General features: G+C 48.7%; 11 protein-coding genes and 3 non-coding genes across 14 annotated transcripts; 6 read left to right on the top strand and 8 right to left on the bottom strand.

Annotated features, from left to right (window-relative positions):
• Positions 1-53: 53 nt before the first annotated feature.
• On the bottom strand, positions 54-153 carry tRNA. The gene is given in 2 exon segments: positions 54-97; positions 116-153. It is a non-coding gene; the product is annotated as a tRNA-Leu (tRNA).
• Positions 154-217: 64 nt separating this feature from the next.
• Positions 218-1,435, bottom strand: FMAN_11683 (putative TRP5-tryptophan synthase; the record flags this gene model as incomplete). The annotated part of the gene is made up of 1 exon (XM_041834527.1): positions 218-1,435. The coding sequence occupies one exon, from the start codon at positions 1,433-1,435 to the stop codon at positions 218-220; it is 1,218 nt and encodes a 405-aa protein (XP_041684782.1).
• Positions 1,436-1,749: 314 nt separating this feature from the next.
• Positions 1,750-2,631, bottom strand: FMAN_11682 (uncharacterized protein; the record flags this gene model as incomplete). The annotated part of the gene is made up of 1 exon (XM_041834526.1): positions 1,750-2,631. The coding sequence occupies one exon, from the start codon at positions 2,629-2,631 to the stop codon at positions 1,750-1,752; it is 882 nt and encodes a 293-aa protein (XP_041684781.1).
• A 326-nt stretch (positions 2,632-2,957) lies between these two features.
• On the bottom strand, positions 2,958-5,122 carry FMAN_11681 (uncharacterized protein; the record flags this gene model as incomplete). The annotated part of the gene is made up of 4 exons (XM_041834525.1): positions 2,958-3,340; positions 3,402-3,872; positions 3,923-4,928; positions 4,982-5,122. 4 exons carry the CDS (start codon positions 5,120-5,122, stop codon positions 2,958-2,960), a joined length of 2,001 nt encoding a protein of 666 aa, XP_041684780.1.
• Positions 5,123-5,379: 257 nt separating this feature from the next.
• On the top strand, positions 5,380-7,776 carry FMAN_11680 (uncharacterized protein; the record flags this gene model as incomplete). Its single annotated transcript, XM_041834524.1, has 3 exons — positions 5,380-5,683; positions 5,738-6,564; positions 6,613-7,776. 3 exons carry the CDS (start codon positions 5,380-5,382, stop codon positions 7,774-7,776), a joined length of 2,295 nt encoding a protein of 764 aa, XP_041684779.1.
• A 153-nt stretch (positions 7,777-7,929) lies between these two features.
• Positions 7,930-8,963, bottom strand: FMAN_11679 (putative hydroxyquinol-1,2-dioxygenase; the record flags this gene model as incomplete). Its single annotated transcript, XM_041834523.1, has 2 exons — positions 7,930-8,203; positions 8,257-8,963. The coding sequence occupies 2 exons, from the start codon at positions 8,961-8,963 to the stop codon at positions 7,930-7,932; spliced, it is 981 nt and encodes a 326-aa protein (XP_041684778.1).
• Positions 8,964-9,704: 741 nt separating this feature from the next.
• Positions 9,705-9,776, top strand: tRNA. Its single transcript has one exon. It is a non-coding gene; the product is annotated as a tRNA-Arg (tRNA).
• A 497-nt stretch (positions 9,777-10,273) lies between these two features.
• On the top strand, positions 10,274-11,573 carry FMAN_11678 (uncharacterized protein; the record flags this gene model as incomplete). The annotated part of the gene is made up of 3 exons (XM_041834522.1): positions 10,274-10,665; positions 10,713-11,187; positions 11,235-11,573. 3 exons carry the CDS (start codon positions 10,274-10,276, stop codon positions 11,571-11,573), a joined length of 1,206 nt encoding a protein of 401 aa, XP_041684777.1.
• A 1,278-nt stretch (positions 11,574-12,851) lies between these two features.
• On the top strand, positions 12,852-13,460 carry FMAN_11677 (uncharacterized protein; the record flags this gene model as incomplete). Its single annotated transcript, XM_041834521.1, has 1 exon — positions 12,852-13,460. One exon carries the CDS (start codon positions 12,852-12,854, stop codon positions 13,458-13,460), a length of 609 nt encoding a protein of 202 aa, XP_041684776.1.
• Positions 13,461-13,804: 344 nt separating this feature from the next.
• FMAN_11676 (choline permease) lies at positions 13,805-15,745 on the bottom strand (the record flags this gene model as incomplete). Its single annotated transcript, XM_041834520.1, has 8 exons — positions 13,805-13,994; positions 14,049-14,170; positions 14,218-14,475; positions 14,530-14,614; positions 14,661-14,764; positions 14,812-15,135; positions 15,186-15,541; positions 15,592-15,745. 8 exons carry the CDS (start codon positions 15,743-15,745, stop codon positions 13,805-13,807), a joined length of 1,593 nt encoding a protein of 530 aa, XP_041684775.1.
• A 638-nt stretch (positions 15,746-16,383) lies between these two features.
• Positions 16,384-17,428, top strand: FMAN_11675 (uncharacterized protein; the record flags this gene model as incomplete). The annotated part of the gene is made up of 3 exons (XM_041834518.1): positions 16,384-16,826; positions 16,881-17,147; positions 17,203-17,428. The coding sequence occupies 3 exons, from the start codon at positions 16,384-16,386 to the stop codon at positions 17,426-17,428; spliced, it is 936 nt and encodes a 311-aa protein (XP_041684774.1).
• A 16-nt stretch (positions 17,429-17,444) lies between these two features.
• On the bottom strand, positions 17,445-19,053 carry FMAN_11674 (uncharacterized protein; the record flags this gene model as incomplete). Its single annotated transcript, XM_041834517.1, has 2 exons — positions 17,445-18,952; positions 18,999-19,053. 2 exons carry the CDS (start codon positions 19,051-19,053, stop codon positions 17,445-17,447), a joined length of 1,563 nt encoding a protein of 520 aa, XP_041684773.1.
• Positions 19,054-20,548: 1,495 nt separating this feature from the next.
• Positions 20,549-22,437, top strand: FMAN_11673 (uncharacterized protein; the record flags this gene model as incomplete). The annotated part of the gene is made up of 2 exons (XM_041834516.1): positions 20,549-21,254; positions 21,305-22,437. 2 exons carry the CDS (start codon positions 20,549-20,551, stop codon positions 22,435-22,437), a joined length of 1,839 nt encoding a protein of 612 aa, XP_041684772.1.
• A 157-nt stretch (positions 22,438-22,594) lies between these two features.
• tRNA lies at positions 22,595-22,666 on the bottom strand. The gene has a single exon. It is a non-coding gene; the product is annotated as a tRNA-Asp (tRNA).
• Between the last annotated feature and the right edge of the window lie 278 nt (positions 22,667-22,944).

Below are 22,944 nucleotides of genomic sequence, written 5' to 3'. Positions count from 1 at the left end.
GTCGTTGTAATTAAGTAAAGTATTACGATATGAAAAGCAAAAAATGATTTATTTGATGAGACTGGGACTCGAACCCAGGAGGATTGCTCCACCAGGAAATTGGTGTTAAGGTTAACCTTAACCTGGCGCCATAACCAACTCGGCCATCTCACCCAAGCTAGTGCTGATGCTTCGTCGGCTCACAACAGTACCTACTTCGCTACCGGCTTTTGATACATCAGCCAGGTCCATGATGCTCGAGAACATAATCTACATCTTTATCTCCTCGTCCCGATAGGTTGACCAGGATCCGCTCTGATGAAGGTCGTTGCGCTGCCAAGCGAATGGCCAATGCGATCGCATGCGCGCTCTCTAGAGCAATGATGATGCCTTCACTCTTGGCCATGCGGAAGAATGTACTGATGACCTCGTCGTTGCCGACAGTTGAGACCGATATGCGCCCAGCATTGTGCAGCATGGCCATCTCCGGTCCAATCCCCGGATAGACGAGCCCTGAGGCTACAGATGAGACAGGCGCAGGCTTGCCTCCGTCTTGTTGGAGAACCAGCGTCTTTGCGCCATGCAACGTACCTGGTTTGCCGTAGGATAGCGTTGCTGCATGATGACCAAGTTTCTCGGATTGTCCGAGTGGTTCCACTGCATGCAATTTCACTTCCGCATCATCAATGAAAGCAGAGTACATTCCCATCGCATTGGATCCACCAGCGACGCACGCAACAACATGCTCAGGCAATGTACCATCAGTCATGACGAGGAACTGCTCTCGAGCTTCCTTACCAATCACGGACTGGAAATCTCTCACAATCAATGGGAATGGATGAGGCCCAATCGCCGAACCGATTGCATATAGCGCATGCTCTCGTTGTTCAACATACGCATTGAACGCTGAGTCACTGGCCTCTTTCAAAGCAGACTGCCCCTTAGTAGCAGCGACAACTTTTGCTCCAAGAATCTGCATCCGACCAACATTTGACTTTTGCTTCTCGGTATCGACACCACCCATGTGAATCTCGCACTCAAGACCGAAATAAGCTGCTGCAGTTGCGAGCGCAACACCGTGTTGACCTGCCCCAGTCTCAGCGATGAGTTTAGTCTTTCCCATTGCTTTAGCAAGAAGTGCGAAACCGACACAGTGGTTGATCTTATGTGCGCCTGTGTGGTTTAAGTCCTCACGCTTGACGAAGATTTGAGCACCGCCGACTTCGCGGGAGATGTTCTCGAGATGGTGAATTGGCGTTGGGCGGCCTTGGAGACCGATGCGGACTTTGTTGAGGGTTTGATTGAAGGAGGGAGAGTGGCGGAGTTCTTGGTACTTGTTGGCTAATTCTTCGAGTGCTTGATGAGCTTCGGGCGGGTAGAAGTTACCACCGAATTGGCCGTAGTAGCCATTCTGGTCTGGGTAAGTTTCTGAGTGAGGTTGACGAATGCTTCCCATGATGGCAGGAGATGGTGATGGAACGATGGAAGACTGAAAGTCAATTAAAGAATATTATTATCAACCGGGCATAAAGTAGTACTAGGATCAGCTATTTATAAGATTCTCTAAAAGCCAGTGCCAAGTCATGCACATCAGCCAATATCGAGGGGTTTATTCGCAGGGCGCATTGTTACATTTAGGGTGCAGCTTGACATGAAGGGTGCAAACTAGCGCCATCAGGATGCCATTAACGTACGCCAACCATGACGACCTCAATGGATTCATCCCCGTAAAATCTTACTACATATTAAATAAAGCTAACTTAAAGCTGACTAGGAAATAAACTCCAGGATCGTATCAACGAAGTAGCCCTCGTTCTCCAAGTACATTATGTGTCCAGAATCGGGTATAGTGACAAGCTTGAAGTCTCCCTCAGCACCCTTCTCCTGCGCCGTCTTGACTACTAAATCTCTCATCATATCCACTAAAGGATTGAGGTGCGCATCATGGTCTCCTTTAACAAACATTATCTTCTCACAGCTTTCCAGAAGTCGAGGCACGAGCTGTCGCATATCAAAGCGCTTATTCTTCTGCAATGTCATCATCGCACGCAAGCCATCGAGACTCAGAGTTGAGCTAGCAAGTTTAAGTCGTTCATCTTGGTCGGGATGCTCTTCGAGCCACTCTTTGCTCGCCCAGCCGTAGTGCATTTGCCGAATGACGTTCGCAGTAGTGCCATCTGCCTCAGCCTGAGCGCGCATCTTGTCGAAGTATTCAAGTGGCATTATACCGAGAGCGCCAAAAGATGCAGGAGGGCACGCGCAGTATGCAAGTTTTTGGATCAATTTTGGGTGACGGCAGGCTAAGTAAATGCCGCTGGCTGCACCAAGTGAGACGCCGACCCAGGCGCGAATGCTGTCGATGTGCAAGACACGAAGGAGTTCGTCAATGTCATTGATCAATTCTTCCATTTCAACGTTATCGACATCTTTCACGGGAGTGCTTTGACCGTGGCCGGGATGGTCGTAGCTTAGGACACGGTAGCCTGATGTTGCGAGGCGCTGGGCAACAGGCTGATACAGAGTGGTGTCAGCGCCGAAGCTGTTTGAGAGGACAATCCACGGGCCATTTTGTGATTTTTGTGCGATGCTGTAAGAAATTTTGCGGCTCGTAGAAAGGACAGCATATTTGATGATGTTTTGAGCAGAGGCCATTGTGATGCAACGACAAGTGGAACAGCAAGCGAGGCAACAGAAGACAGATCAATATGGTAAAGGTTTGGGCCTAAAGGCGCAAAGATTGGGGAGCTGTTAAGAAACTCGGATTTATACACACGGATACTTATTCTCTGCCGGATAGTTCTCTGCATTGTGCAGCTTGAAATGTCTCCGAGCATAAGCTGACGGATCCTCCGTCCTTCAATACTCGGTCCATGGTCAGCAAGACCTGCCAATGATGCTAGCTCTCTTTTTCTCAATGATTAGCTACACAGACATAATTTACGGTTTTTACTTAACATTCGTGCAGAGTAGTATATAGCTCAAACAGTAACTAAGCACCCTCGCAGATAATTCTCTACATCTCCCGTCTTGGACAGAGGCGCCATCATCCCAACATAACCATCAGGTCTCACTACTGCAACGACACCATCATCTTTTGACACACCCAATACTTCGTAGACGTCCTCCTTCTTCGACACTCCATAAGTTCGCATTTCCGCATATGTCTTTACTCCCCCTGGTATGTGAGTCCACTCGAATCTTGACGTAAGTGGATGAACGACGATGAGGTTTACAGTGCCTGCCGGGAACTTTTGTATAATCTCGATGGATGACTGTAAGCTTGACTGTGAGATCCCGGATTCGTTGAGTAAGTCGTTACTTGTGAAGACGAGGACGTAGTAGCGACCGGTCGGTGGCATTTCTATGAAATAAGTCAGTAAGTCATCATAGGCTTTTAGATCCAAGATCTCGGAAAAACATACCGTCTTGCAAATGGCGAGCAGTGGCGTCGGCATAGCGCTTCACCTCAACATCAAGTAGTCGGCGCCCTGGTGTCAACGCGCCCAAGAGTGGATCTCCTCCTAACAGGTTGCTCTTTGCACCCAGTTCTCTTATCAGTTTACTCTCCTTGTACTGGAGTCCACAACCACTAGTGAATCCGCTGCCGTCACTGAAGACTCGAAGGAACTCTTCATGGGTGAGGCCTGAAGTCTCGGCATCTGCTGATCCAATGCGACCGGAGAACATGTGCGAGAACTGAGCGTCGAACTCGATAAGTTGGCGGGCTACATCTACGCGCTCTTGGGAGAATGTTTCGAGTATGGGGTCTATTCCGGAAGTGCTAGCAGGAGTGAGGCCGTGGATCTTGTGGACGAGTTTCCAAGCTAGGTTGTAAGAGTCCATCATTGACACGTTCATGCCCTGTCCGGCCTTGGGGCTGTGAGTATGGCAGGCTGCATAAGGTTAGCACTATAACATCGAAGAGAGTCTAAATCAGGCTTACCATCACCAACAATAAACACTCTTTCCTCTCCATCGGACGTCTTAGCAGAGAACCTAGGAGCCATGCGCTGTCCAATCTGATAAGCCGCCCACCAATCTGGCTCAGTTCCCTCCTTGATCTTGATCTCGTACGGCGCAAACACCTGCCGCGCTTGCTCAAAGATATACTCCAACGTAACGGCGCCGCGTCGCTTCTTATCAGCCGATTTCTTATCCGTTCCAGTGTCGCCACTCGTGTCAACCTCTTCAGCGACTTGAACGTAAAGGCGAGTAAGATACTCGCCCGTTGCAATCTGTTCTCTGGGAATGACCATGACGGAACCAGCATCCGAGTGGACTGCGGATCGCTTGCGAATGTCGGGGAAGTTAGTGTCGGCGACGAAATCGCATACACCCCAGATATGATCCGTTGTTTCGCCTTCGAGTTCGAGGCCCATGCATTTTCGGACCTTGGAACGTGCACCATCTGCGCCGATGAGATACTTTGTTCGAACTGTACCTTGTTCAGTTGATCCATCTGGAAGATCCCGTTCATATTTGACCACGATGGGGAATTCATCGTTGCTGTCGTCGACTGTGTACTCCAGGAAACGATGGGATCTTCTGATGGCACCCTTGCCTGCATAGAGATGAAGATTCTCTTCTAGGATTCGCTCAATGCGGCCTTGATGGATGGTGACTTCGAATGGGAAACGAGCAGGGACATTGACATCGGGAGCGAAACTAGTCCGCTCAATTCCGGTGGCATGGGAGCCATTGCCGTTGGTGTTTCCGTTTGCGTTTGATTGCACAGGATTCCAGAAGGCCACCTCCTCCATGTGACAGCCTTCGCTGATGATCTCACTCGCTATCCCCAAACTCTGAAATACTTCAAGAGTCCTTGGTTGAAGCCCGTCTGCCTGGCCAGCTTTCAGTGTTCCCGGTTTGGAATCCAGACAGAGAAGTGAAGCTTCTGTGATTCCATATCTTGCGAGTAGCAAGGTTAGAAACAGACCAGCCGGCCCGGCCTGTAATTTCCTTGTGAGTACAAATAGCTTTATCAACGAGAGCTGTGACTTACACCAATGACGACGACTTCCTTGTGTTCTTCGGAGACATTGGACAGATCTGGCTGCTGAGAGAGTCGGGGTACAGGTAGAGCCCGCGAAGGGAGGATTCTCTGGTCTCGCGCCGCGTTGGAGGTTTCTTGGAAGACAGGCATCACGAATACCCAAGATGTAATTTGAATAAGCAATGAAAATGAAACTTTTCAATCGTTCAGCGTCTTTCAAGTCATGTTTATCAACTCAGGGTCACGATGCACCGCTTTTCTCGGCACGCACCAATTCCGGCAGTATCTCCGATCTTCCGCCCAAGCCCGGAACTTTGACTTCTCGGCAGTTTTTAGCGCAACTGCCGGGGGCGGGGTTCTTTTCTCTGATTTGGGCGGAAGTCCGGAAATTCTCACTCTCACAAACAATGACAAATTCCGGATCTTTACCAGGTCGACGAAATCTACCGCGGGCGTCGCATGCGTGCCAGAGATGTCGCGCGAAGAAGGCGAAATGCGACCAGCAGCAGCCTTGTGCTAATTGTGTAAGACATGACTGGGATTGTGTCTATGGGTTGAGGAGGAAGAATGCGAGGGCAAGTACCGTTTCGGTGTTGAATGATGTGCAGCGCAATACACCGCCGTCGCCGTTATCTTCTTCGCGAAGTTATTATGATGAGGCAGCGCGAGGGAGCGAACCGCTAGAACAGGCTCATTCAACAGGTCGCATAGGTATAGCAATAATTCTTGTCTTGGGTGCTTGGGACTGACGGCTAGCTCGTGTAGACGATGGCGATGTTGTAGGTGACATCAATCAGCATACTCACGGCACAGAGTTCTACGGCACATCGTCCAACTTTGTGCTTCTCAATCAATTCTTCGTGTATGCTCAGAAGAATCTACCGCCCGGTCAACCAAACTCAAGCGGCAATGCCGGCTTCCTTTCTGCCAACGCTCAAGATGGTAGTGTTTTAGGCCACGGCCTCGTCACACAATCGCCAATTTCCATTGTCAATCTCCTTTCTGACCGAGGAGTCTTGGAACCCCCTTCAAGACCAAAGACTCCCCCAACGCGAGCAGGTGCCCAAGATGAAACCCAAGCGCGTTCGTCTCTTGAGACGAGACATGGAACCACCGGGTTTGAGGACTCGGGCCATCGTGACCCTCCCGCAGCTACCAGCCAAAACAGAGCATCCGCGGATAACTCGCTATCATCTTCAAAGCAAAGGCTAGAGCGCGAATACATCAGACAGTTCTTCAACAATCTTCACCATCTTCACCCTATGCTCGATCCTATTGCTTTCGCCAAGCAATGCGAAGAGCTCGTCTGGAGCTCTCCAACCTCCATGGAAAGTAACAAGACTCAGCGTCATTTCTTCGCCCTGTACCATATAGTTGTGGCTGTCGGCGCGATCGTCGCTGGTTCTTGTATCACTCAGGACTTTGAGCGCGACATCGATATTTGCATGAAGCTTCCGGCTCGAGGACAAGACTTTAACCCTTCTCGATTAAGCCAAGAACTCTCGAAGAAGTACTTCCGGAAGTCCAGGATGCTACTCGGAGATGTTTTTGAAGTTTGCTCTCTAGAGAGTGCCCAGACACTTCTCCTCATGGTATGTGGCCCTCAGTCTCAGTGAAACCGGAAGACTGACCCAGTAAAGTCTTTGTACTGTCAGAATTCCCTCAAACCTCACGCTTGCTACATGTACTGTGGCCATGCCGTCCGCACAGCACTAGCCATCGGTATCGCAAGAGAGACTCCATCCAACTCCATCGAGGACCGCAAAGCAGCGCGGAGAACGTGGTGGTGCATTTACTCTCACGAGATTGACATGAGCTGCAGTGCAGGTCGTCGCGATAGTCTTGGCAAGCCTAGGAATTACCAGATCGATCTGCCTCATATCAGAGGGCAACATGTCGCCATATCGAACCAGCCTGACCTGGAGAATTGCAGTGCCGCCATGATCAATGAGATGGTTCATTTCGCTGCTGTCCTACGGCGAATCTCAAAGGAACTATACTATGACTCGAAGGGTCTGACTTTACAGCAGAAGTCCGCTGTTGCGAAGGAGCTCGATCGCCTGCTTGACGACTGGAAGGCCAAGCTACCTAGTTATCTGGACTTCACAGCCGTATCGTTCCGTGAGCAAGAATGGGCCGCTAAACAGAAGCTTGTACTTCATCTCAGATACCTCAACGCAAGAATCGTTCTGCATCGCCCTTTTCTCGAACAACCTATGCTCACGGCAGAAGCTAACATGTCTACTCATGCTGAGTTATGTTTGGATGCAGCACGGAAGACGATTTGCGTCATGTACGATGCATACGCAAATCGACACTACTTCCGCACTTGGTGGTATAACTCCACTTACACCTTGTACGCCGGGATGATCGTGCTGTATATCATCATGCTTGGTCCTACAGCTGTTCCTTCCGAGGACCTCCTCGCCGACGCTGTCAAAGCGCATGATATTTTACAGTCAATGGAGGAGGCCACTGTTGCTCGAAGAAGTGCGAGTCTGATTCAGGAAGGACTAGAGGTAGCTCGAGCGTGTGTACAACGGCAACAGAGCAGGCCGGATGGTGATACTGAACCACCGATCTTCGATGGTACACAGGGTGACTTGAATAGTATTGCAGATCAGTTTTCAAGTGCTGTTTCGGGACAGGATCATGCTTTGTTAGCTTCGATCATTGATCCGAACTTGTTGCAAGATTTCATGGCGGCGGATCAGGATGTACTTGGATTGGGGTTTGAGATGCCGTCTTTAGATGGCTTGTATGGCGAAGCATTGGATGTTGATACTATGTCAATGATGCCCTGAGTCGAAAGAAGGTTGAGCCGGTAACAAAACCTGAAGTGTATATTTTTTGTAATTAAAATGAACTGTCCATTTGTAATTGTATTATCATTCGTCTAGCTAAAGCCTATCTCATGACCAATTTCAAGTGAGCTGTCCACTATGCGTGACAACTCTCTAATCGACATCCGGAACAGGTAGGTCATCAATAAATCGGAACCTCCGTCCCAATTTCGCCATTGCCTCCTCAGCCTTCTCCCTCCTAAGTTTCGCAGCCGCTTCATCCGAGACGAGAACAAAGTCATATGTCATCAGGGCGGAACCGATTTTGACACCATACTTCTTCGCCATTTCTTCGTCTTCAACCTTCTTGATGTTAACGATCAACGAATCCTTGACACCAAACACAGCATCAGTGGTTTCGTAAGGATCGTCCTTGAGGTAAAGTGCACTACAAAGGTACTTGTCAGATACAGTCGAGGTGCCAGATGAGGGCAGACTTACGTGATCAGAGGATCATATCCGTCTTTCTTGAACATGAAGTGCATGTGACTGGGTCGGTAGCAATGTCGGCCCAGTACTTTAAGCAACTTTCCGACGGGTCCGTCATGAGGAATAGGATATGGCACTGGTACAATGGCCTTGAACCAAAAATCTCCATTATCGTCACTGGTCAGTACAGCTCTTCCATCCGGGCCAGTCCGGTCAGCGTGCTGAACATCGTAAAACCCCTTAGAGTCTGTCTCCCAGACATCGATCTTTGCTCCGGGGATTGGTGATCCGTTCACATCTTTGAGGGTACATAGAACAAGAAGCGGCTCGCCCTCTGAGTCCTGGGAGATCAGGCTTCCCTCTTTGACATGCTCCGCCTCGTGCGTATGAAACGGACCCAAGACGGTTCCTTCAGTGCTGCCTCTGGGTTTCGGGTGGTCAATTGAGTCCACCAGGAGAGACAAGCCCAAGATATCAGATAATAAGATGAACTCTTGTCGGACATCCGTACAGATCTGACCAACTTGGGTCAGGAATTGGATAGCTGTCATCCATTCGTCTGTAGTGAGTCTTGTTTCTCTCGCCAAGTCATGTAAATGTGTGACCACTCGTTCAAGGATGTACTTCAGGCGCAGATTGCTGCACTGAGAATTGATGGCGTGAACATTCTCGGTAATATTATCAATAGTGAGATCTTTCAGATTAACAGGAGCCGCCATGATGAATGGTGAATGACAAATAACAGTTCAATGAGTACCAGCCTTCAATTCAGTTCCACTGCAAGCAATTTATCATTTCTAAACCCCGCGTTTCAATACGTCGTCGTTGTGGGGACGGTGTGATCCGAAGCTCGGGACACGGGCTTTGAGACGTCGGATGATACTCCACATCCCGGAAGTTGAGGATTTCCGGCAGCCGGACACAGTTATCGGCAGTTAGTCCCAGGGTCGGATTGGATACGTCATTGGCTCGATCAGTCAGCGAATTTTTCAATGTCGTCGTTGGTCGCCAAACTGTACCTAAGTGAGTTGTAGGGTAGCTACAACTTTGCGACGTGGAGAACAAAGCTGTCGATTCCAGAAATGAAGAAGTCGTGTGTTACAGCGAGAAATATTTTGCCGTACTCCATAAATTCATCTTTCTAATTGCGCTTTAAAATGCAATACTGTGCTAAGAATGTGGTTTGAGAAAATCGTCACAAAGGATTGTGATTTAATGTTCAGGAGCAAAGACAAATCATAGGTATTCACAAACCTAAAAAGATAGACTGCATATTAAATCATTGGATAAAACCTGCTTCATTTTAATAACATCACTGATATTTAAATTTAGTGTAACTTTGGAAACACTCTCCAGCTGAAGATACAATATCGCTATGGTTGGTGACCTGACGACGCGATCTGGGATTTGGTTTCTGGACGCGTTTTCTGAGCTACGTGAGTATTAGTCAGCAGAGACGAGGTCGCGTGGCCCAATGGCAAGGCGTCTGACTACGAATCAGAAGATTCTGGGTTCGATCCCCAGCGTGATCATTCTTTTTGCAGTTTTATGCCTTGTCTCTATCGCCACTGTTTCATGGACTGCCTTTAATTGTGACACTCTTCGTCACCGACGTAAAGAGTACTTCACTCCGCTGAATTGACTTTCTAGAATCCTTCTTAGGCTAAAGTCGCCACGGAAAAGCGGGTACGGAAAAAGGATCACCGCGGATAAGGTGCCATTTTAACTGCTAGCATCGTTTCAAGTTTCGTAAAGTAAATACAAGGGCCGTGGCATAATTGAGATTAATTAAAGACAAACGTGTCAGGGTGTCAAGCGGTGACCTCACCATTGGAGGATATACATCTCTCCATCGCGGGGAATCTGCCCGATAACCGAACTCAAATATACCCTGGATATACGTGGATCTTTGACTTCTGTAGTACTCGGAGGAGTATCCTCCGAGGATAATATAACTCTATGCCGTCCCTTGCTCGAGGTTGATGAACTTTGTTTCTCGCTCTCTTCAGTTCGTGTCCAGTTCATTAAAATGCATGGTAAACTACTCAGTGTGCTTCTAGGCTCTGCCGTTCTGGCAGCGCCTAGCCAAGCCGTCAACCTTTTCGTAGCGGACTACGGCGGCAACCTGAGCACTCTGAGCCTCACCGAATCCGCCAAAGGCTTCGATCTCTCCGTCACCTCAAAAACGACCGATTGCTCCCCCGGACCTAATTGGCTCACCCTTGACAAGCCCAACAATGTGCTTTATTGTCTGGATCGTGGTCTCAACTTCCAACCGCCTGGATCATTGAACTCCTTCACCATTGGCGACAAGGGTGTCTTGAAGCGCGTTTCTCGCGTCAAGTCTGTCGTAGGAGGCGCTGTGGCGGGCGAGATTATTACCGGGGCAAATGGCAAGCGCGGTTATTTCAGTGCTTCATAGTAGGTTGTCAACAATCCTTAGAATTGAAGTTACTCACATGCTGTAGCACTCCAGGCGTAGCATCTGTGTACGCCCTCGGCGACAAGGGTACCATTCCCGGTACCGCACCGCTCCAAGAGTTGACTACGAAAATTAGCCAGACTGGCCCCATTGCGGACCGCCAGGAAGCAAGCCATCTCCACCACGTCATTACTGATCCTACTGGAAAATACGTCCTTACACCTGATCTCGGTGGTGATGTCGTCCGCGTCTTTACTTACGACAAGAACACTCTTGCTCCCATTGCTGAGGTAGGCAGCTTGAGTGCCCCTCGTGGTTCTGGACCACGCCATGGATTCTTCAGAGTTATGAGGAATGGCGAGACTTTCTTCTTCTTTGACGGCGAGCTTGACCAGAAGGTGTACTCTTACAGCGTCAAGTACACACGCACTGGTCTCTCTTTCACAAAGGTCTTTGAGATTCCATCGCTGAACGCTAGCTTTCCTCCCAACACGGCTCCCATTAGCGAAATCGCCATGAGCGTAAGTCACCACAAACCTTCCCGTGAGTCCTACTGACTTTCAATCAGCCCGACCAGCGCTTTGTGATCGTCACCAACCGCGAGAAGTCTTTCGCCAACTCTCCCCAGCGTGGATCTGGCCCTTCCGACACCCTCACAGTTTTCCAGATCAATGAGGATGGCACACTGAAGCCTATCCAGGCTGTCCCGTCTGGCGGATATCTGCCCCGCCAGTTCTCATTCAACAAGGCTGGCGACAAGATTGCGGTTGGTCATCAGGTCAACCAGACAGTTGTTATCTGGAAGCGCGATGTTAAGAGTGGCAAGATCGTGACGGAGCAGGAGGGCGGAAAGCTGGCCCAGGTGAAGCTTACCGGAGATGTTGTGGCTACTATTTGGGATGAGTAGGGGCATGAGAGAGTCAAGAGACTTCCTACTCATGTATAAATGGGTATTGAGATAGACCAGTTTTATTTCCTCCTTCAACAATCCTGACCCGTATTTGGAAGCAATGTTTACTGTCTATTGTGTCATATAAGTTCCGTGCCGGAGAGTTGATAGTCGAAATACAGTCAACACGGTCAGCACCCTAACCCAGTTTTCGACTACCTACATCCATCATGCCTTGAGTGATAGCCACATTGGATTTCCTTTTGACATTAGCTTTCTTCACAAGGGTAACCGCCACAAGCCGACCCAAAGAGGTATGCACTGTAGCGTTTCGGCTCAGCACTGCAGAGCTTAGCACTGTCGGACATATTCTTGCCTCGACAGTGACTGACAGCTGCCAATTCGCACGCGAACTCCCATAACGCGAACTTTGCACGTGATGCGCTTCAGGACTGTTGTCGAACTTGAGAATTGTTTTGCCTTTTCGCGTTTCGTCAATTTCGCAGGACAACACCACGATTTCTGAGCATCTCGACGGAACAAAATAACTGTCTCTCCCTTTTCGCCCATACTATTCTAACGCGCCCTCGCGTTCCATCTCCCTGGCATGCCTCCGCTTCAACTGCCGCACACACTCTGCGAATCGGAACAGTCAAGCAACGCTGGCTTCTTCTCAGGATCTTGGGTTGATGAAAATGCGACCGCACCCCGCAGACGGACTTATATGTTTGAGTTCTTGAGATGGATGCGCGAAGAAACAGAGTCAAACGAACTCATGAATATCGAAAAGGAATGCAAGATTGAAGTCAAGGCATAGTTTGTGAATGACTTCAGCTTGCGACCCCGTGGGCGCTTCTATGACTACGTGATCCACCTTTGGACCTGGCTTATCTACCGTAAGTACCTAGCTAAACAATACGGGCTTCCCTCACTAACCTTGAATGTCCAGTGCAAGGCATTCGCCCCATCCCTATCTTTCCGTGGCGATACATTGGCGGAGCACCACGTGGTCGATACTTGGATACATGGAAAAACAACACCAGAGAGCTTCAGAAGACTATACTGCAACGAATCTGTCCCCAGCGACGTCACTTATGGAGATCGTACCCGAAGTCTCTATCCGGAATACACTTCTCCATCGAGGACATTCTCAGAAACACACAGCCGGGCATCAAGTCTGAGTTGGAAGATAGAGACTGCGTGAACGAAATTCCAGATGCTGCTGTCGCAGTTGGAGCGCATTGGACGCCAAATTTCAACTCAATTAGAGGAACCTCGCCAGTGTCCTTGAGTAATATGGAGATGTCGTGGAACCAGAACGCTGGCAACTACCCAAGAGAAGCATCACCACGAGCTGTCGAAGGACATGATAACGATAATTGGCAAACACCAGGAAATCCAAAGAACCGCCAGTCTAGCGGTGACCCCGATCCCTGGGCTGGCGATCAATACCCTGGCCTTTCCGAACACCAAGATGGCCATGACGATCATGGGCACTTGGCCAAATGCGTCACGACACGCAGACGCCGAGCCGCTCGCTCACCGTCGTCCGCAGAACCCGTAAGCGCAATCTCACTTTCTCTCGAACGATTTGCCAAAATGAGCGCTCGCTTGCATTGTGTAGAGGACGAGAATTTCGATGTTGACACCGTCGCATGGCTCGTCATGGGCCTTGGACCTGATGAGTCTCGGAGACGGCTGTTCTACTTTTACGACCATGCGGCAGTGGACGTATGGTATTGTTTGGGCGATGTGGTTTCGCAGCCAGTACGCCATTTGACTGAACTTGGTTCATCCCAGGAGGCATGTATCTCACATGGGCTATCGTGCAAGCGAGTGATGGTAGTCAAGGATGAACTTGATTTCCGACGTCTCCGTTTCGAGTCGGTCCATCGCGATGAGTGATGGGCTGAGAGCATAAGATCGGTTGTGGAATGGGGAGGATCTTAAAGGATTTCGAATATGAGCTGTCACGACTCGAGGGAAATTTGAAGTTGGTGTTTATATGGCAGGAAATGTTATTAGATTATGTTGCTATGCGTTTCTATCCTGGCAGTGAAATGCCAGCATAAAAGGAGTCAAGGTTATGGTTATGTACGGCTATAAGATATATGCTTCGATATATAATGTTTAATGTTTAATGTCTACTCCCTATTTCCATTGAATCATCGACGTCTGTCAAAGAAGCGAGATATCCCATCAATCTCCTACAATTAGTTCTAATCGTCTCTAGCGAAGATGCAGCGGTGTCAAAAACTACTAGACTGCTCTCTCGCTACAGGGTTTGGCTCCGCCTCAAAGGGGGCTTCCTTCAGGTATCTAAATCTTGCTCCGAATACCCACCAAACACCGGAAAACAGGAACGTTGCCCCGACAATGAGCGACGCCCAGTTCATATTTCCGATGTTTTCGCCCGTGACTGGTAGATATAGAGGCATGCTGGTTGGGAGTTAGTCAAGGGAGGCCAGTTGAAGTCTGTTATGTAGCACTTACACGTATATGACAATGGTCAACATGGCCCATGCAACAGCAACATAATTCACAAAGTATCCCCATCTGCCAAGATCAAAGTGAGGACGAGGCGGAAGAATTGAACGGCCTCGGACAAGAGCCTGCTGAAAGCGTCAGCAGCCAAATAATAACGTCAATGAGCAGTACTCACCACCGTAACGGGTATCGCGTAGGCGAGGGCGAAACAAACACCAGCACCACTGACGATAGCGTTATATGCCAGTTCACTGCCCAGAGAGATAAGCCCAATGATAACCTCAACCACCATGATGGCAAAGATGAAGTTCAATGGGATCTGGAGCTTATGATCGATCTTCTGGAGACGGTGGGACCATGGAAATGCCCTGTCCTCCGCCATGCGCCAACCTAGACGAGAACAAGAAGAAAGAATACCGGTACAGACAAGCAGCTGAAAGTTCGAGAGTTAGATGTCGATATAAACAAGTGAGGTCTGCGGACTTACGTTCACAACGCCAAAGACTATTGCAACATAGATACCAGCGTACTCGCTTCCCGCTACGTCCGAGAACCAAGTGACATACGGTGACCTGGTCATAAGCTTGAGTGATGATGGAACGGGCAAGCGGGACTTACAGTGCTGTTACATACTCGGTATAGTTACCGCAGCAGAATAGTAGGATGAGATCAGTGACGATGGTAGCAACGCCAGAAAGGACCATAGACCAAACCATAGCTCTCTGTGTCGTGTCAGTACCCTGAGCTCTTATCAAGAAAAGAGACTTACTGGTGCATCCTGAGATGCATTCTTCATCTCCTCAACCAAGTGCATCATACTATCCGTGCCGTAAAGGCCATATAGAGGAGTATAAAAGCTAAGAATGAACACCCATCCGTTATTGGTGTATCCTGAATTGTTGATAAACTTAGTGAATACGAATTCTGCACTGGCCTTAGGGGCTGTGGCGAGGAGAGTAATAGCCCAGCCAAAGAAGCCCAGGATAGTGAAGACGGCGCCAACGGTACTGTATAGAGGGAGTGCACTGGGCTTCAAGTTCATCAAGAACGGAATGACCAGTAATCCGAGATAGATCAAGAAGGTTTGGTAAGGCTTAGAGCGTCAGCGTATGGCACCACAGGAGAGCGAGTTATCTCAAGTACCTTCCAGTCAACATTTGGGTGAAAAATGGACACCATCGTACCAATGATGTTCGCGGTATTCAGGGCACAGGAAGAACCAGTCGCAGTCTCAGCTAGTAGCAGACACCAACCGACGAAGTATGAAAGGAAGGGTCGGTACTTTTCGGTTGCCAACTTCTGGACGTAGAATTGTTGACCACCTGCAGTAGGCCAGATTCCACAGTATTCAGCGAGCGAGGCCATGAGTAACGTTTGACCGACGGCGACGATGATGGACCCATAGAGAAGAGAGGCTGGTCCACCAACGTCGAAGATGACACCGTAGAAAACGACGACACACGTCCATGTCGCACTGATCATGACCTGGTAGGCGCATACTGTACTGCTGTCAGTAAGGAAGACCAAGGAACTGATGAAAAAGACTCACATGTCCAGAAGTTGTAGACGCGATGCAACTCGGCCGACTTTCCGAGGGACTTGAGATACGCATCGTCGGTATCATACTGAGACTGGCTGCCTTCGAGGACGGATCCATCGTAACAGATTGGCTCAGCCTTGATGTCGTCTTTAGGGGGATCCATAGCCAGTGGAGTTCGGAGGTAGATGATATCGTCGTTGAGAATGTGGCGCGATCATGGACTGGGGAGTTTAGGAACAATGCCAAGATGCAAAATAGGAACCAATTTGGGAACAATGCTTTAAAGGGAGAGTTTGCGATGGAGGACTGAGAGCGGGAAGATCCATAACCAATTTCCGAATGCGAATAAACAAAGCAACATGACCAGATACTGCAATCTAGATCCTGGTCGAGAATGCGGGGAAAGATAACACCAGGACAGCAACCACCAATGATGAACTAGCCTGCTATCGTTTACAGCTGCCATCATTCCACGCAAGCGCCTCGTTTCTCTCCCGGGCAGCCAAGTTAAGCCTTCCCCGGAATACACCGCGCTGCCGTTTCTCTCCCGACCAGCCCAGGCCGGGTTAGCGTGCTCATGTGAGTTCCCAGACCTTGGATCGATGTGAAAGTGGCTTGGGCTTTTCTCTGCCGACCAACCTATCTTGGATTAGTGACGAGCTAGTGAGGACCATTGAATGCAGCTTCACTGTAACGATAGAGTCATATCAAGATGAAGGAAGTCATGATAACGTCTATAAATAATGCTCAAGGCTTCAGTGGAACTTCAATAGCAACTATAGCACTTACCACTGTTTCAAAATGGCTTCATTGAGCACTGCTACCACTAAACCATCCTTTGCGCGTCTCGACGCAGCGGAACCATCCACGACGCCACAGAACCTTGTCGCAGCCATCAAGCGTGACGGGGGCGTGATTGTCGAGAACCTTATATCTCGGCAGCTGGCAGAACAGATCAGAGCAGACCTCAAACCGCATTTTGACTCCGATATTCCAGACCTGTCTGGATTCTTCCCCGTCACTACCCAAAGAGCAACTGGCTTGTTTAATGTTTCTGATGCGTGTGTTGAACTCGCCTGTAATCCTCTTTACATCGATGTTGCAAATGAGCTGTGCTCTTCCTCACTGACGTACTGGGAACGGGAGAAGAGGATTACTGTGAGCGGGAAGCCTATTATTTCGTCGACTGTGGCGTTTCGGGTCAATCCAGGTGGCAAACAGCAGGTTCTGCATCGAGATGATGAGTGAGTATTCCCTTTTGCCACGGTCTGGAATCAGCGATAGAACAATCTTGCAAGAGGTGCACCAGTCTGGAACCATTTTCTGATTGGAGGCAGCGACTATCATCCCCACGACAAAGAGCTCCCAGTCATGATTGGCTGCGTGACAGCTCTCACCAAAACCACCCGGGAGAACGGGGCGACGATCGGCATCCCGGGATCTCATCTCTGGGATAGTGAGCGACGACCATATGATGAAGAAGCTGTTCCCGCAGAACTAGAGCCAGGTGATGCTTTCATCTTTCTGGGCAACCTGTACCATGCTGGCGGCCAGAACATTACCCAGTAAGTACAAGCCCAATAACACTACTAGCTAGCCTCGTACTGACTGAGTGCTTAGAAACGAGTATCGTGAGACAGTGGGCATCTTCCTCTGCAAGCCGACTCTTCGACCTGCGGAGAACCAGTTCCTCATGGTGCCATTGGAGCGAGCGAGGCAGCTCACACCACAAGCGCAAAGACTGCTTGGCTATGGCGTTTGTAAGCCATCGTTGGGATTCATGAACTATCAAGACCCAATGAAGGTGTTGTTTGGAGTGGAGGATGAAGAGACAGTACTCATGTAAAGTCATGCTCCTATGATCAGAACACAATAAATGGGCTTATCCGCTCCTCGTTGTCTCTCGCATACTGTATCCAGTTCGGAGTCACTCCAGCTGCTGTTGCGTTCCAGAAGTCTCTCAAGAACTCCAGTACTGCCGAGTTGCATGAGAAACCTGTCGCAGCTATGTTCTCGGTAAAAAGGCTTTCGATCATAACTTGCTTCTCGGGGTACAATTGACTGGCTGTTCCGAGTATGAACAGTGGAAATGAGATGTTGTGTGAAACAGATTCTGTTGGACAGGACGTCATGAAGATCACCTCGTTGTAAAGACAGTCAACAAGCGGAGGGATCGCGACTGTCTTCTCGAGATCGGAAGCAAGTGCTTGGTAGCTGTACACCAGGCAAGCGTAGTATTGGGCTTTGAGAACAGACTTGAGGCCCATTTGGAGAGCGACATTCCGGGATTGGGTAGAATCGATGCGGGCGCAAACAGAGTCATAGGACCGCGTGAGCTTGTCTTGCCACACAGTCATATCAGTGTCAACAAGTATCTTTCCTGTCCTAGAAGCGCGACTTCGGCTTCTCTCAGTAACCGTAATCTCATAAAGTGCTTCTGTAAATTCTTTGAAGTAGTCATCAGAAGTCGCGTGCTGTGAGATGGGCTTATGGCGTCTCAAGCTGGAGGTGAATGAGGATATGCTCCCGAAAGCCTCCAGATAGTCAAGTTCCTCCACGAAGAACTGAGAGATTACCTTTTCGTGTGGGTTTGCGAGGTCATATCTCTCGAATCCTGTGCGGACACCGCTGAGATGGAGTTTCCATCCCGTCGAGTTTGGTATAAACATTTCTGCATAGCATAAAGAAATCATGGTGAGAATGATCTCAATGAGAACCGAGACTTGGGTATTCTTGTCGCACCGCGATACTTGGCAGTTCAGCTCTGATTCCATTTGCTGGTTAAGATGATAAAGAGTCGCATCACGAAGACTTCGGTGAATCTGAACAAGTGCTGCCTTGTCTTGTGGAGACACAACGGACATATGTGCTGCTGCCAAACCCAGCGTTGATAGCCGCAAACAGGATGAGCGTTGTGCAAGAGGAAGCACGAGGGTTCGCCATGGGTTCTTGGGCCCATCCAGCCACGCAAGCTTTGATGCGACTTCGAGGTTGAAATGTCGAAAGAGAACTGCGTGAGCTGCTTGTCGGACGTGACGATCGACAAGGTCGACATTTTGCGTTGGGTGCGACAATACGACCAAAGAGTTTTCGGTGGTTATGTGAGGCTGGCAATAGGGCGGAATTTCGTCATCAGTGGACTTCTTGATGCAAAGTGTTCTTGTTTGTTTGTGCGTGCGCGGCACACCATGTTTGATAGGAGGTCGTAACGGGACTGATTTCCCCGTCAGCTGCCCTCTGCTAGCCACTCCCTGATTCCATCTCAAGCGAAGACCGTAGCCTGGACAATCGAGTCCCCGACTACAACATTTCAAGCACGACGGAACGCTTCGATCGCATTTTATTCGCCTTCTCACGCATGTTTTGCAATCTAGAAAATGAGTAAATGGTTCTGAGCAGACATTGACCTCACTCACTCTCAGAAGCAACCTCACGATTCGACGGCAAATGATCGAGGCGAATATTCCGCATTTTGGTCCAAATTTCCACTAGTAGTCTCAATCTTCAGCATTTGATATCAATGGCCGTTGAGAAGCCATAGGTCAATTGAGGATTGCTATGCTCATCTCCACGCGACGATTGACACGGGAAGACGCGCATCATGAACCCCGCTTTCTAACGACTTGACGTTAGTTGGAGAAGCACGATTGATACGAGAAATGCCCTATCTTCATACCCGATTAGGAAATATTTCACGGTGCAGCTATGAGGAGTCTTATCGCGATATGGTCATAGGTTACACTGATAACATCTCCGACGACCGCATGTCGCTTCATCATTCCCTATATGGGTGCCAAGTGCATCATCAATTCACTTGGACTGCAGAAGTATCTTGCCTTGCATTGAATCTAGTTTGTTCCCAACAGCATACTTGATAATGGGTTGGCTATGAAACTCCACAAACAAGCTTGGAAATCCCCATGTCCGTTCACAGCTAAGGTCTGCTTTATGGCACTGCAGTAGCCATTATGGAGGCTTTGCGCCTGCTGGAATGCTTGTTAATATTGTTGATGGCGCTCACATAGCCGAGGCTGTCAATGCTTTTGATGCATTGCCTTGGGTGAGGTATTTTCCTGACCTCGTCGTACGTCAAACCCAAAAATTGAGTTTCCAAAAATGTCACAAGACATTGAAATTGGTGGACGTATTTGGGATGACATCTCGGCTTGAGAGACTCCAGGCTTGGAGCCAATGAAGAGACCCGGACTTCATTCGAGATTGTCGTGGAGCCTAAGACTGAGACCACGTTTACCCCTTGCTTTACCGCCTGATTCACCTTAGCTTTTTAGCTTGTTGACCAATATTGATCAACCGTGGACAATTCTATGAAGGCTTGGCTTCAGCTACTGCTTCTGACCTAGATTACTTTCTAATTGCATTGCTCGGATTTTGTAAATTGATCAAATTACTTTTCGGAGTAATTATACTAAGCAATTGTTTGTCAGTTGTGACGTAGGAAGCCTGCCAGAATGTATATGTCAATAAACTTCTCCCTTGCATCAGCCCGGCGCTGGCCGCTGTCTTATTCAATTTAATCGAGCTAGCCCAGCTCTTTCGAAACAATTTGATTTACTCCAAATAACTGTTCTCAAATGACTTCAAGGGAGTCTGAATTAATTTGGTGGTCGAGCGTGACGTTGAAGCATAAGCTCACAAATATCACCCACTAAGATTCTCCAAAGATCTCACCATTGAAATTGTTTCACTTTCGTCTGTAGACTTTCTCCAACAACAACATTCCAATTCTTGGCGTGAACAGGTCTAGATTCTAGAAGGCGCAAAAATCTTCACGACCCCTCTACTTGTTTACTTTGGGTGCTTGCAGGTCTAATAAGAATCAGCATCTTCATTTGGGTGACACATGCCAAGAATGCTGCTCTTGTATGTCAAATAGTTGTTGGCATCTTAAATATTCATAATCGCTCTGCTTGTGATTTTGCAAACCAGAGTCTTCTCACAGAGCATCATGGTCAAGTCAGGGATTATCTCCCTTCTGGGCAGTCTGGCCCTTCCAGTTGTTGCCTTTCGCGATTTGGAGCAAATGCCCGAATCTTGGTGTGTCACCTACCTGTCGACTTACCTTGTCCCCATTTCAGCTGCCACAAGCTCGCCTGCAGAGAGTTCATTGCCTGCTATCGAATCGTCGACGAGTCTGGATATCTCCGTCACTCTGAATCCCTCATCATCCCTTTCCTTTGCACCAGGTGTTACCTCCTCAGTAGTAACTACAGGGACCGAAACAGCTCCCTCTTCTTCCACTACAGGTCCTAGCACCCTTAACGAGCAAATCGTTTTCCGTGTTGTCCCTAGCACCCCGGACGACAACCGATTGCGCAGGCGAGCTCTTGGAGGTTTCATCGGCTCCCCTTCAGAGATTTGTGGCAATGCAAATGTGTTCAACTTGGTGGATGGGCAGCTCTTAGAAGGCAATGTCCCCATTTACTTCAACGGGGAGGACTACAAGGTGTTTGGTGGCCAGCAGGGGTCTGTTCCTAGTGGTGCCATCACCAGAACATTCTTCCGCGACGGGGACATTCTTCGCTTCCAAAGCTCACGAATCATTCCGAATGGCGAGGCAGGCTTCTGTCAAACCCCGTCAGATGGTCTAGTTTATATCACCTTTTCTTCGCAACCTGCTGGCTGTATCGCGGTCCAACTCTCCGCTATGGGAGGTAAGTTAACAATTGAATTACTGATTGCGCAAGGCTAATTCCGATTGTAGTTCAAGAGTGTGTAAATGGAGACGTAACTACAAGCGCCGCTGCTACGAGCGAGGCTCAACAGTTCACATCTGCATCATCCCTTGAACCAATCATCTCCTCCCCTTCATCCTCTGACGAACTTCCCCCAGGAGTCTCAACCCTCCAGACAGAAAGCAATCCTCCGGTTGTATCAACAGAGCCAAACGGGGTTGTAACGACAAAGAATCCCATTACACAGCCCATCCCATCAAGCACATTCAGATGGTCAAACATTTCATCTTCTTTTCAGCCACCACCAGAGACCTCAAAGTCGTCCTTCGTTCCCTTTAGCACTTTCGTTTTTACGTCCGATTCAAGCACCTTATTAGAAGTAATTTCCAGCACGGAAATTGTTGAACCAGAGTCCTCCACCGCTCAAGAGCGCATATCAACCACCGATGATTTCCCAGCTTCTGAGATCGGTACAACGACAAAGGAAGCCAGCACCACAGCCGAAGCCACAACAAGCGCTGTTGAAGAAACAACGACAGAAGCCTCCACCGTTGAGACTACGATAAATGTCACTACGGAAGAGTCAACCACTATCCCTACCACCCAGGAAACAACAGATACTACTACTACTACCGAGATTTTGACAACAGAGACTACAACTCAGCAGACATCAGAAACTACTTCACAAGAGACAACGACGGAGTTCACCACTTCAGAGGAGTCAACAACTGAAACCACTTCGCAGCAGTCAACAACAGAAACCACTTCAGAGGAAACAACGGCAGAAACTACTAGCACTGAGGAATCAACAACTGAGAACCCYACCACCACCACTTTCACATCTGCTCTCGATTCAACGACTGAAACCACGACTGAAGCAGCCACAACAACCACGGCAGCCTCGGAGGATATCGTGTGCCCTTCAAACCCTCAGCAGTGTATTCGCACGTTCCAGATTCAGTGCGACACCGTTATTGGAGGTATCCCTCTAACCTCCGGCAGCAGCACTTTAGAGCAATGTTCTCAAGCTTGTTTCAACGATCCAAACTGTGTTATCTTTACTCACTCTGGAACCCAATGTTTCTCAACCACCGACTCCTCAAATAACCAAGGCTCATTTGCACTTCAAGGCTGGGTTAGTGGTATTAGGTCAACTTGTTAAGAATAGTTATATAGCTTTTACTTTTACAATATTCAAGATAACGTCATTGTATATTACAAGCTCTGTATTATAATTGTAATGGAAAAAGAATAAAAGGTAATTAAATGAAAATACAGAAAAAGGCAAAAAAAGAGAGCATGATTATATCATGAGGCGACTCTCCCGCCGGGAATTGAACCCGGGTCTCAAGCGTGACAAGCTTGCATACTGACCACTATACTACGGAAGATGAACAGGTTGCAACCTGCTGTAGCGGAGTTCGATACCGAGGGGATCGCTAGTCAAAACTAAGTAGCTGAGCTTACGCCAACAACCAAAATCGATCGCCAACTCAGCTCATCAGTCCAGGTCGCGATCTCAACATAGCGTTCGTGAGAGAATACCTGTAACTGGAGGGCGTCTAACGATATTGGTTGTCTCAAATTTCTTTACTTATTCAAGATTTTCAAGGACGCAAACATCGAAAGAACTCCATGCCTATTGATCCGTCTGAGAATGATAACTGAT

This window comes from Fusarium mangiferae, assembly GCF_900044065.1.
Source record: "Fusarium mangiferae strain MRC7560 genome assembly, contig: FMAN_scaffold008, whole genome shotgun sequence".
In the NCBI taxonomy this organism is placed as follows: domain Eukaryota; kingdom Fungi; phylum Ascomycota; class Sordariomycetes; order Hypocreales; family Nectriaceae; genus Fusarium; species Fusarium mangiferae.
This window is presented reverse-complemented; position numbering and strand designations above follow the sequence as displayed.